Source organism: Typopeltis vanoorti, chromosome 7, assembly GCF_054136105.1.
Source record: "Typopeltis vanoorti isolate ZY-2024b chromosome 7, IOZ_Tvanoo_1.0, whole genome shotgun sequence".
Taxonomy (NCBI): domain Eukaryota; kingdom Metazoa; phylum Arthropoda; class Arachnida; order Uropygi; family Thelyphonidae; genus Typopeltis; species Typopeltis vanoorti.
The window spans coordinates 82,427,059-82,441,755 of NC_143555.1; the positions used below are offsets into that span (position 1 = coordinate 82,427,059).

Genomic DNA, 14,697 nt, shown 5'->3' on the forward strand with positions numbered 1-14,697 from the left:
CTCGTTGCTGGCAGCAAGAGTCATAAGAGTATACTCGCAGTTGGCAGCGAATGTGTTAACTTTCTCACACACACACAGAGCACAAATGTGCTTATAGGTCTTACCTCTTGTGTGCAGGATAAAATAAATAAATAAATAAAATACGACAGCTTATGTTTCTGCAGGTTCTAAATAAAAAGATTAGATCAGTGAAATAATGTATTTATGGAAGTAATTTATGCCTACAGAAAGGATGAGAGAGAAAGAGATATACTGTGACAGGAGCACAGTGAATGATTTGGATACATATTTTCTCCCATAAAGGATTCCAGATGCAGTTTCAGGACATTCAGAGTCATTGCTCAATGGCGACTCATTCTGAAAATATTAAAGTGCAAGTTCATTTCTTATGATTATATACAAGAGTACTCAGTGATAAGACTGAAGGTTCTAAATTATAAAAAGGTAAAATGTCTTGGTCTCAGAAATATAGAAACAGGAATCCATTCCATTTACCTCTGTCAGGCTGATGTTATAAGTAACATTTTTTTTAGATGATAAAAATTTGCTTTTGCTTCTATTCCTGGTACTTGGTTAAGTTATACTGTTTTTTTTTTTAATGAGATAATATAAATCCATTTAATGACTGTTTATCCAAAAGTTTGCATAGATTTCAGACTTATCAATTTTGACTAAAAAAAATCCATTAAATTTCTAGCTTTTTTTTTTTTTTTTTTTTTTTTTTAAAATCAGAACTGAATTTCATTTAATCAGGTTTCATTCATACAATTTAAAAAATCTAATTATTTGCACAGCTGGTCTATCAGTCCCCGTCTATCATTCAGAATTAACACTAATAATTTTCTTTTCACCTAAAAGAACAATATATGAGCATTACACTGCTCTTATTTGCAAGAAGATAATTTTAATCTAATTTACTTGGCACACAAAATGTAAAAACATTTCCTCTATAGTTGGTGTGTTTACACACACACAGAAACAAATTATAAATTACATTTTTTAGTTAAATAGTCATTTTCATTGGTTTATCATTAGATATTTCATTCAATTGCATCCATCTATCATTCCCATGGGTTTGTTTCTGTATAATGTAATAGTTGTTGCTATTGCATCAGAATTTTTTATCCTATATATATATATATAGACAGCAAGATCTAGTTTGCACATTTTCGTGCTGAGATCGCTATGGCTAGTTACATGCAGTTAATGTTTCACAGAAAAAGACTATTCCTCTCACGAAATAGCTAAAAGAGTGTCCTACTGTCAATCTCCTGTGGTACGGTGACTATCAAAAGTGATGGAACCCAGATCTGCTGAAAGGAAAAAGAAAGCTACTGTCTACACCATGCCAAGATCATGTCCTGAAGTGGCTTTGCTTCAAAAATCACCACCTCATCGTCCAGAGAACTGAAACAGGAATGAGAAAACAAACAGGAGCTGTGGCAAGCTCTAACTTCAGAAGAAGACTCATTTGATGGGTACTGATAGCCATGAATCCTAAAAAGAAGCCCTTATTAAAAAAAAAAAAATTGGCTTGGTTAAATTGGTGCAAAGAGCATGCCAAATGGATCCCCCCCCCCCCCCGTCAGTGAAAAAGAGTAATATTTTTCTGGAGAGAAAAGTAACATGCAGGGTGCCAACAGTAGACAGATAGTTCGAAGATGATCAGGGTGATAATTCAACTGACTGTCTGGTGTCAGTCAAATTCTCAGCCAGTCAGATGATCTGGGACCGCATGTTATATTATATTGTTGGTCACTTGCATTTCACAAAAGGTTCAGTGAATGCACAACTGTACCAGAAAATTTTAGAATTGCTGCCTACTATCAAAGACCACTTTACCATAATGACAACTTGCATCAATCAGCATGATTCTGCTCCTTGTCATAGGGCAAAGAGTAATGCTATTATAACCCTAAAATATACCATACAAATTGAATTTAGTACTTAAAGCCTTTAATTTTTGTTGCAAGTTAATAAGTAGCTCAATTCAGTGACTGCTGTGACCAAGAAACAGCCCAGATCTCAATTTCATTGAGAATTTGTGGTATCAAATGGAAGTTGAAATACATGAGAATAAGCCAAAAATACTCTGGGAGCTCCAAGAAGCCATAAGAGAATGGAACCATGAATTGACACTCCATCAAGAAACCGATTTTGTTAATGCCCCGTCGATGTTAAGCTGTAATAAAGGCAAGAGCAGGACCCACAAAGTACTAAACAGCAAAAAGTGAATTTTTAGCTTTGAATACTAGTAAAACTGTCTAGGTGAGATAAATTTGATACCAGTATTTGTTTTTTCCAGTGAAAATATCAATGTCCACCCCATTTTGAAATATATGCAAATATGTTAAGTTTCCTAATGTTATCTTGTACTACAAACAGTCAAATATTAATCAAAAATAAAAATGTTATATTGCCTTAATTATTTGCGACAATTATTGTGTTATAGTAGTCCCCCCCCCCCTCCATCCACAAGGGATATGTTCCAAGATCCCCAATGGATGCTTGAAATCACAGATAGTACCAAACCTTATATATATATATATATATATATATATTCCCCCCCCCATGCATACATATTATATAAGTTAGACTTATGCCTAATTTATAAGTTAGACTTTCTTATAAGTCTAACTTATAAATTAGGCACAGTAAGAGATTAACAACAACTAATAATAAAATAGAACAATTATAGCAATATACTGTAGTAAAAGTTATGCATATTTGAATGGAATCTTAGCAACTCAGCATATGATTGTTTTTCTTTCCTTACGAAGTCCAACTTTCATCTTTTCACTTAAAGGAAACATTTTATGGCTTCTCTTTGGCATATCCAAAGTGCCAGCAGCACTACCTTTGCACTTTGGGCCCATTAAGTAAAATAAGGGTTACTTGAACGCAAGCACTGCAATACTGTGACAGTCGATCTGATAACTGAGACAGCTACTAGTGACTGTCAAGAAGAGTCAATTCATGTTGAAGGGGAGAAAGAAATAAGGCAATGCACGAATTGGTCACCAACATGCGAAATCACTTGTTTTATACGTAAAAATTTCCAACTATTATACAAAGCAAAATAGTAACCACTTTCAAAACTACAATGATCATAAAAGGGAAGTTAATTTTCCAACATGTAATAATAAACACTCATCCCACAATACGAATTGATTACCCTATTATCGGAATGGATTCTTCTTTTGACATGCACACCCACAGATATGAGACAGAAGTGTCTCATATCTGTGGGTGTACTATACAGAAGACAAAGGGATGGTACACGTCCAGGGAAGGATGGCAAGAGATTATCATGCTACTCACAATGGTGAGTAATTTAAAACTTATGAACTGTTTATTTCTGGAATTTTTCATTTAATATTTTTGAACCAAGGTTGACTGCAGGCAAATGAAATTTCAGATGGGGGGGGGGGGGGGCAGACTACTGCATTATCCCTTTTCAAATTACCAAAAAATAAATAAAACATGGTTATAGCAGGTGGTGCAGTTTCTATAAACTGTGTGTGTGTGTGTGTGTGTGTGTGTGTGTGTGTGTGTGTGTGTGTGTGTGTGTGTGTGCGCGCGCACACACACACACACGCACAGTCACTTCAACACCTATCCCATATTGCGTTTATCATATCAGTCAGGCATTTCACTATTTCACATTTCATCTATCCATTCCATTTTAAACAAGAGAAATGGAGTCATCACCATTACAGTCTAGTCCAAACTTTCTCACCTCATCTCAATGCTTGAATTAAAGGAGATTATAAGTTTTAAAAGAGGTATACCGTGATTAGACATATTGATACAAAATTAATAACGGAAAAAACTCTCGTACAAAGATTATTTAATAGTATAATTTTCGCCTGTGTGTCACAGGCATCTTCAGTACATTAAGCTCAAATTAAACAATAACTGACAATTCCAAAAAGCACCACCTAAGTAGCTGGTGTAAGATAACTAAAAAGGTCAATAACTTTCCTTTAAAAAAAAAAAATCAATACAATAAAAAGTTAGGAAAGATGAGCTGATTTGTAAAGTACTATCTCCCATAAAGGGGATAAACGTAAGCCGTCGGATCTGTTTAAGTTAGGAGAATGAAGTAGAGTTTCACGTTTCTTTATAAAGGCGTTCCATGAGAAACCGACTTTTGTGAAGAACTTTTGTCTTTCTCCAATGAACTCTGTGTCTGGTGAAGATGGCATGTTCTGCAAGTCCAGACTTTTCAGGTTTAAAGTATTCAATATAAGATTGGTGTTCTTCTAGCCGAATAGAGGCAGATCTTCCCGTTTGTCCGAAATAAGATAATCCACAAGAGCACGGAATCTGGTAGATACCTGGATGATTAAGATGTGGAAGCTTGTCCTTAGGAGAAGTGAGAAAGGTGAAGATTTTTCTAAACGATCGAAAGGCAACAAAAATATTCAGTGGTTTTAAAACTTTTGCTATACATTCACTGATGCCTTGTACATAAGGGATAGTAATGCGCGTTATTTCTTCTGTGTTTGAAGAGGAAGACATATTAAAACTACTCAAAGTTCTTTTAATGAAGCAATTCTTATAACCATTAGATAGAAAGGAAGAAGTTATATATTGTAGTTCTTTCTGTAAAAGATAGTCTTTTTTTCATAACATAGACAGGGGGTATTCGATCCTTATCCCAAAAAACAGCCAACAGATTACATTTTGAATGTGCACAAATTCTTTTTCATGCCAAGCCTCCTCGTCCTAATCTTTCTTACTCTGAGTTTAAAGCATTGAAATCACTGAAGAATAACAATAATTTAATTATTACGAAAGCTGATAAGGGGAAGGCTGTAGTGATTCAAGATAGGAAGGAATAAGAGAGAAAAATGTCTCTTTTACTTCGCGACTATTCAACTTATAGGCCTCTTACATCGGATCCTACCCGGAGTCAATTGAAGAGACTTAATTCTCTTATAGATAATGTATCTACATGGAATGAAGATCAAAAGAAAAAACTTAAAACCTTATTCGGTCGTCCACCTAGATTGTATGGTCTTCCAAAAGTTCATAAACCAGGCATTCCGTTAAGACCAGTCGTAGATTGTATAGGTTGCCCCACTTACAAAATCTCAAAATTTTTATCAAATTTACCCTCTTCTTCAACTAGAAGAACTGATACTTAGATAAAAAATACTTTGGATTTCAAAAATAAAATTTCAGATCTTCATTTGGACGTTTCTGATATCATGATCAGTTTAGATGTTTCTTTATTTACAAATGTGCCTCTTTCGGAAAGTATTGAATTACTAGAACAGGAATTTCCTTCAGACATTGTAAACTTATTTGATTTTGAAATAAATTCTGGTTATTTTTTCTTTAAAAATAAGTTTTATCAACAAATTGAAGGAACAGCAATGGGTAATCCTCTTTCTCCTGCTATCTCCAATTTCTTTATGGAACATTTTGAACAACGTATCTTTGACAACATTTCTCCCAGACCTACTCATTGGTTCAGATATGTTGATGACATTTTTGCTGTATGGAATGGATCTTCTGATGAACTTCAACAATTTCTCACTAAGTTAAACGCATTTCATCCTAGGATCAAGTTTACCCTAGAAGTAGAATCAAATAAACAGTTAGCCTTTTTAGATCTTCTAATTCTTCGCCAACCAGATGGTAACCTACATTTCTCAGTTTATAGAAAGAAGACTGATACAGGCCATTATATCCATGCAGAATCTCATCACTATCCTAGTCAAAAGGCAGGAACTATTAAAACACTGGTTCATCGGGCTCACTCCTTTTGTTCTTCAGACGATCTTTTACAGAAAGAACTACAATATATAATTTCTTCCTTTCTATCTAATGGTTATAAGAATTGCTTCATTAAAAGAACTTTGAGCAGTTTTAATGTCTTCCTCTTCAAACACAGAAGAAATAACGCGCATTACTATCCCTTATGTACAAGGCATCAGTGAACGTATAGCAAAAGTTTTAAAACCACTGAATATTTTTGTGGCCTTTCGACCGTTCTCCACCTTTCTCACTTCTCCTAAGGACAAGCTTCCACATCTTAATCATCCAGGTGTCTACCAGATTCCGTGCTCTTGTGGATTATCTTATTTCGGACAAACGGGAAGATCTGCCTCTCTTCGGCTAGAAGAACACCAATCTTATATTGAATACTTTAAACCTGAAAAGTCTGGACTTGCAGAACATGCCATCTTCACCAGACACAGAATTCACTGGAGAAAGTGAAAGTTCTTCACAAAAGTCGGTTTCTCATGGAACGCCTTTATAAAGAAACGTGAAACTCTACTTCATTCTCCTAACTTAAACAGATCCGACGGCTTACGTTTATCCCCTTTATGGGAGATAGTACTTTGTATTGATTTTTTTTTTTTTTTTTTAAGGAAAGTTATTGACCTTTTTAGTTATTCTATACACCAGCTACTTAGGTGGTGCTTTTTGGAATTGTCAGTTATTGTTTAATTTGAGCTTAATGTACTGAAGATGCCCGTGACACACAGGCGAAAATTATACTATTAAATAATCTTTGTACGCGAGTTTTTTCCGTTATTAATTTTGTATCGATAATGGAGATTATCTACAATCAACTTCACTACCTAAAGACCGCTAGTTAATTCAGTGACCACTGATTAATTGGTATGAATTTTATTACTATCTACTACTACTATTCCACATCACCCGATACAGACCATGGAATTTTTTTTGTATAGTTGTTCCTGACATTGATTAGTTCTTATTATAAATATAAGAGCTACGCGTACCATTTTCTTATATCACAAAAATTTGCTTTTGTTTCTATTTCTGATACTTGGCTAAGTTATACTCATAGTAATATGATGAGATAATATGAAGTAATTTAATGAGTTTATCCAAAAGCTTGCATAGTTTTCAGACATATCAATTCTGACTTTTCCTCTACTCAGGTTCTGTATATTAGAATCTTCTTCTCATCTCTTTTATATGGATTGCCCAAACTGATATTAATCCCTTTGTAGATGAGGACATATTCTAGTAATACTGCACTGATTAATTTGGGTGAGATAGTATCTCTCTTTAGCATACCCCTTTATTTGGAATGGGCTGCCATAAGGATACCAGCAGTTGCTTTTTCATATATTTTGTTTCTCCTCTATGTTTCTTCATTGCTGTAACGATTGCTTGTTTTTTTTTTCAACTGTTGCTCTCTTTCAGCAACAGTTTCTCCAGCTGACTCATACCAAATACATTTAAATATAGTCTTTTATACAGCTCCAGACATCCCTCAGGTTCATTGCACACATTCATGAAATGAACTCCTTTCTCCTCACACAGCTCCATTAGATGCCATTTATAATCTTCACTTGCTACTCTCCTCACTATCAATATCTGGGAAACACTGACTAACTTTCCTACAACAATGTTATCTTTTGCTCTCCTCGACAAACTCCTGATAACCATTCTTAAGTTCTAGTATAATATTTCACAAATGCATACAATACAATTAGAAATTCTTCAGAAATGAATTCACTCTCTATTGCAATAACCTTCAAGGATTATAAATCTTTCAGTTATTTAAAAACAGCACGCTCCTCTCTTTTTAATCTCTTGTTCACACCTAGCATTAATGTGCTATAGTTCATAATTTGTGTGCAAGATTAGTCTATAAGAAAACAAACCTGCAATACACTAATATTAATTTTTAAGTTAATGCATTCCAGCTGATAATGGAATGCATACAATTCACATAAATGCAATCATTCAAAAGTTAGAATACATGTCAAACAAAAACTGGATTTTTCTTCAACATTTAACATACCTTGGATGGAGTGCGATTCCAGACGGTAATGTAATGGTCTGAATTAAGGAGATTTTTTACAATGCCTCTTCCCATAATTCCAAGCCCAAGAAAACCAAATTTTAAGGAAGAAGGTGTTACATTTTTTTGTTTTAGTGTTTCTGATGGCTGTTCGACATTCAGAGGAGGCGTTGCCTATTTTTAAAATATACAAATTGATTTTAAAAAACCTTTAATCATTTCAAAATTCTCTATTTTGTAAATCAATTTTAATGAAGTAGTACAGAATTTCAACAAAAGATTGGCATTATAAATGTATTGAAAAAATTAAGATGCAACAGCAACAAGTATTGTGATTGTCAATTTAGAAAAGAGTAAAATATGCACTCACCTGCTTGTCTGTGACCAGTATGAATTTTGTTAGCTTTATTTACACAATGCAGATGCTATCTACATGTTTTATGTTAAATAATTTAAGTATTTTTATTTTACATATTGCAACTTGCTGCTGGTTAATGAAAAATCGATAGGATTTGAATCTGCAACCTGGTGGAGAGTGGATATGCTAATCACTCAGCAAACTGCTGGCAATTGGCCAGAGAAAATACATGCAAAAAACTATACATGGGCAGTATAGATGGATAATGTACAGTGTACAAATTCATATACACCTAAATCTCTTTTTATGCGAATTTTTTTTTTACGCGAATTGGGATATCAAAAATAATTTTTTTTTATGCGATTTTTATTCACATTTACATGCCCAACCTAAAGTCTAAGTTAGGAAAAAATCCGTAATTCAAGAAAATTCTGAGAATTTTATAGAATTGCATTCTCGTTTCAATTAAGAAAATTCTAAATTCTTATGAATTTCATTTATTGGGAATTCCCCAAATTACATAACTGACTGCGCATGAAAAAACAGTTCTTAGCAGTTTGAATTTGGTGTTTAAGTAGACAACACAGTTACCGCATTTTTTGCGTTTGTATTTTTTTAAGTGAAATCAAAATAAAAACCGCGTTATAAAATTAATAATTTTACCAAGAAATAATAAATGGTAAGCTACATGTAATTTTCAAACTTTCATTTCATTAGCCGAAGATTTTAATCCAGCCCTCACATGATGTTGCCGATAAAAAAAAAAAAAAAAACATGTTTCCTTGGATATAAAAATTCAAATTTTAGATAGTCTTCAAACTGGTGAAGGTGCAATGGCTGTGGATAAGCATTTTGGAGTCCTTGAATCAACTGTCAGCTCTATAAAGAAAATGAAGAGGCTATTAGAAAAGCGGTATGTTCTGGTACAAAATAGAGTGCGAAATTATAATCATACACAAGAGATGTTGTTCTAGAAAAGGCCGAAAAAGATTTAGTGATGTGGATAGATGTACAAAAAAGAATGCCAGTTGACGGAAATTCCATCAAGCAATCATCATTGAGATTTTATGAACAGATTAAAAAACTGCAGCCAGATACTTCATCTCAATCGAGGAAAAAATATGAATTTCATTCAAGTAATGGTTGGCTGGCTAAGTTTATTAAAAGACATGCTCTTAATAATATAAAAATTAAAGGTGAAACGGCTTCAGCTGATGAAACAGCTGCTAAAGTATTTCCACAAAAACTTGCTAAAATAATTGAAGATGGAGTTACACTCGTGAACAAGTTTGGAATATGGATGAAACCAGCCTTTTCTGGAAAAAAATGCCACACAGAACTTGCATATCAAAAATGCAAAAAACTGTTGGTGGGTTCAAAGCAGCAAAGGATCGCATAACACTATTTTGTTCGAACGCTTTAGGAGATGGGATGTTAAAACCACTGCTCATAAATCGATCATTAAGACCACGGCCAATGAAAGGCATAGATTTTCAAAAACTGCCAGTTCATTGGATGGCCAACAAAAAAGCTTGGGTGACCATTGATATTTTAACTGAGTGGGTCCACAAACATTTTGTGCCAGAAGCTAGGTGCTATTTGAATGATAAGGGTCTCGAATTTAAAGTGCTTTTGATTCTTGATAACGTACCTGGTCATCCTGCCATAGAACACCCAAATGAACAGATTAAACATTATGTCAGACAAACATTTCAGTATGTTTTGAACAAGTTAAATGAAACACTTTCATTTATGGATGTGTGGAAAAAATTTTCAATTATGGATTGTATTGATCAGGTTTGATTATCGTTATCTGAATTGAGATCAGAAACTATGAATGCATGCTAGAAAGTTATTTGGCCTGCATGTGTTAAAGAGAATGCCCGTTTCTTTCAATCATACTGCAGAATTCCCCAATATAATAAGTTTGGCACGTGAAATTGGCAGAGAAGGATTCAATGATCTTACGTCGGCAGATATCGAAGAATTGTTAATTGATAAACCTCTTAGCGAAGACGAAATAGTGGAGATTGTTTCTGAGACTCCTGAAAGTGAAGAAGTTAATGATAATGATCAAGATAATCCTACTTTTACTGTTGATATAATTAAAGAAGGTCTTAAACTGGCCAGTAATTTAGGCAATTATTTTGCTCGACATGATCCAAATGAAGAATGTGCTGAGAAGTTTTCACGTGAGCTTAAGTTGTTAATGTCTTCATACAGAGAATTATATCGCGACTTATCTAAAGCATCAACACAGCGATTAATAACTGAGTTCATGCCTAAAACTACTGAAACAACCAGTGGTACTTTTGTTCAAGACATGACAAGAAGAATTCCACAAGTTGAGGCGGAAGTCGATGACGATAATACCATATCTAGTAGTTCCAATGATATTACAGTCTCGCGAAAATGGAAGCTTTCGCGTTTATGTCGAAACTGATAGCGAATAACGTAATTTTTTTTTTTATAGAATCCTTAGCAAACAACTGAAATGAATATGTTAAAGAGCCAAGAGGCTATTTTTCCAGCGGCGTAAAATAAGTTAAGGAGATAAAATAGCGTCGTGGCTCTTTATCGTAGTAATAATAATATATGGGTACACTGCTCTGGCAATTGATTAGTGGGGGTATATGTAAGTTCGGTTCACTTTAAACCTTGGTATTCCAGGTCTACCTACTCACTGATGAGACCTAAATAAAGGTCGAAACAGGTCTGGGTAGTGACCTCTCCTCATAATGTAAAACAGTAATACATCTCCTAGGAGCTGTGTTTTACATTATGAGAAAATGTTAAGGATAGTGACGGATCTTGCTCCACCTTTGCAACGAGTTGCCCTGGTGTTGTACTACCCAGGTGATCACTTACACCTGGACTCGCCGATAGTTCTTCGGCATGAAACTCTTAGATTTCAATCTCAGAGTTTCGTATCCGACTTTAAAATAAAATGAGGGATTTATTAGCCCCTTAACTGAAATTAATATGTTTTTTTTTTAAGTTATTAAAATTCATTATATGTATGTGTATTCTCCATGAAATGTAAATAAAAATCTTATGATCCTAATGAATTTAATGTTTGTTTTTTTCATTATTTTGCTTATATTTCAAGTTTGGAACCAATCTTCACTTTTTCTATGGAGTCAGTAGTTCTTTTTACGAGTAATTTTTAGGAACGTATCTATCGCGTAAAAAGAGGTTTAGGTGTATATGGGAAAATTCCTTCAGTGAAAGGAATTTTCCTGTGTCTTAGCTATGATACAAGAGAAAAGTTAACTTTGTTCAAATAATGAGTGACCCAAAATTATGTAATGCAATCAAGGTTTATACTGCAAGTATTATTTTTCTTTCAGTATCTATAATTACTTTTAAAAAATGATTAACTACATCAATGTCCATCTGGATGAAAAATATTACTCCTCATGCACTTATCCATGATATGTGAATGTAATACACTGTATCAACAGGTATTGCAAATTTAATATGCACTTTGCATCCATGTCACAACATGTACAATATCAATCTCCTCTCACTGCATGTCTATACTCTCTCCTTCCATTTAACTATAAATGAACCTATAATGAATCATACAATCACTGATAATGATAATGTTAATAACATTTTTCCCCAAAACCTATCCCCATAAAAATAGACCACACACAACATACAAATTGTGCCAGAATCTCCACAAGAAAACTTGCATCTATGGCACACAAACATAAATGACATTCACCATCACTTACAGTCATTCAGGATCAGACTTCTTACTCTTGACAGAAATCCAAATTGCAGCTACATCATTACTGTCCACCTTCAATGACCAAATTACGCACTTCATGAGTTCTCTGCAGAAGGGTAGTGCATCTGTGCTTTTGTGAAATCTGCCACTGCTTGCAAGAAGGGTTAATTTAGAATCTCTTGCTTTTGACCCACTACAAAGCAGGAAATTATGACCACCTGAGGGGTATACTGGGTTCCGTTCCATGGTATCAGTTATTGGATGGGAAGCACATCGACAGTGTGGGAAGTGTTTAAAAAATATTTAAATGATGCAACACCAGAATGTGTTCCTAGAGTTCTAAGAATAAATAGAGTAGGAGTGAAATGGACGTGTAACCTTATTAAGCAAGAGATTCATAAGAAAAAGATATGGAAGGAATATCGTGTGCATAAGGATGATGTCAGTTATGACAATTATAACAGCACGCCAGAAGAGTCAAGTATTGTACAAAAGCTAAGTCCGAGTATGAAAAGAAAGAAACTGGATTGCAAGCTAAAGACAATCCAAAATAATTCTGTTATACTGGTGATTGATGCAGAAATGATTGTTCAACTAATGAGCAGCCATTTTCTAAATGCTATCAAGCTGGTATATTGCAACATTGAACTCACCACTACCTCTTCACCATATGAGGAAATAATTCATGTGGATGATATACTAGAGCTGTTGCACAAAGTGAATAAGAATTCTACAACAGGAATTGATGGGCTATCAGCACAGATGCTATGTGAGAATTTAGTTATTAAACTGATTTCTATTCTCACTATGGTTACATGAAATAATTCCAGTATGAACTATTCCTCAAGTAACATTACCCATTTACTTTTATGAAGTAGATAAATATTAATGGAGTAGAATTTTCTCATTCTTGTCACACAGAAATCACTAACTCAAATTTTGCATGAAGTGAAAGTTTTTTAAATTGTTGCCATCCTGACCTAAAGACAAGAGTATATATGCATAAAACTGGTAAACACGAATAAACATGTAACTTTCAACAATCATCATCATCAAATTCCTGCCATGTACCCTCAAGGGGTGTACAGGATATGACAGTACTACATGAAAAAATTACATCATTACTAACTTCCTATCTACAATTTTCCTCCAAATCAGTCTGTTACTTGTCAAGACTCCAACATTATCAGATCTTATATTTCTATTGTCTAAGGCACTTTGAACCGTATCAATCCACCTATATCTTGGTCTTCCTCTGCGTCGTTTTCCTGCCAACCTGGCAGAGAACACTTGTTTTGCTAATCTTTCCTCTCCCATTCTATTTAAGTGACCATACCATCTGAGATTAGCTCTGCTAACGCATTCCTGGATGCTGACAATGTCAAGTTCTTTCCTAATATCCTCATTTTTAATATGATATTGCCATTGATGCCATCTGTTCACGCCTCTAATCTTTCTCAGGACTCTCATATCTGCGGTCTCTAGTCTTTGGTCAAGTGTTTTACTTCTGACCCAGCTCTCAGATCCATAAGTTAAAATTGGTTTGAACACAGTCTTGTATACAGCTAATTTAGTGTTCTGACTAATTTCTTTCTTATTCCATATGAATTTATTCAATTGACTTCCCACGATACCAGCTTTGCTGATTCTGTTGTCTATTTCTATATTTAGTTTACCATCTTCAGTAAAAATTGTGCCTAAGTAGCTGAAATGTTTTACTTGTTCCACAGGTTCTCCATTCACAACACAGTTGACATTTTCAATGATTCTGCCTATTTTCATTGTCTTAGTCTTTTTATTGTTGACCTTCATACCATATCTATTACAACAGCTATTCAATTTAGTCAGAGAATCTTGCAGACTTGTAGTGGATTTATTTAGAAGTATAACATCATCCGCATAAAGCAAAGAGCTGACATTAATATCTCCAATTTTGATATCAGGTTTAATAGCACATTCCTTCATAATGTGATCCATATAGATAATGAATAACAGAGGGGATAATGTACATCCTTGTCTCACACCAGATTTAACATTAAACCATCTTCCTGTACTTCCTTCAATTCTAACTGCTGACTCACAACTCAAATAAAGACTAAGTATTGCTTGATATAATGCCCCATTGACACCATATAACTGCAGCGTATTGAATAGCTTCTCTCTTGGCACCTTGTCATATGCCTTTTCAAAATCGACAAAACTTAAATACAGATCTTTGTTATATTCCCATGCTTTCTCGACTATTTGTCGTAAAGTGAAGATCTGATCCTGACAGCCTCTATTTGGCCTGAATCCCGCTTGTTCTTCACCAAGCTTTTCTTCCACAATTCTTCTCAACCGTTTCTCAAGTATACTTGCATAGATCTTGCCAGGAACACTCAGTAGGGAAATACCTCTGTAATTCTCACATTCAGTTTTATTTCCCTTTTTATATATGGGTACTATGAGAGCTCTACTCCAATCATCGGGAATTCGTCCCTCTGTCCAGGCTTTCTGAACTATGCAGTGCAGCCACTGTAAGACCCTTATACCACCATACTTTAGCATTTCTGGTCGAATATCATCTACTCCTGCTGCCTTTCCACATTTCAAGCCTTTGATGGCTTTTTCTACTTCAAGTATGGATATGTATTCCTGACTGCATGCCTGGTCAGTGTTTTTTATCACTGTGCTGTCATCACTGCTTGTTTCATTTAGCAGTTTTTTAAAGTAATTACTCCATACTTCAAGGATATCTTTTTCTCCTGTTTTCATTTCACCTTTATCATCTCTAATTCCTTTTACAGCACTCTTTCCTCCATTCCT

General features: G+C 34.4%; 1 protein-coding gene across 1 annotated transcript in view; it reads right to left on the reverse strand.

Annotated features, from left to right (window-relative positions):
- The window catches only part of LOC150104813 (cytokine-like nuclear factor N-PAC), a 418,156-nt gene that overhangs the window by 209,046 nt on the left and 194,413 nt on the right, over positions 1 to 14,697 (reverse strand). Inside the window, exon 11 of the mRNA XM_090395069.1 lies at positions 7,799 to 7,972. Coding sequence (XP_090251195.1) covers positions 7,799 to 7,972 — 174 coding nt within the window. The remainder of the gene's footprint in view (positions 1 to 7,798; positions 7,973 to 14,697) is intronic.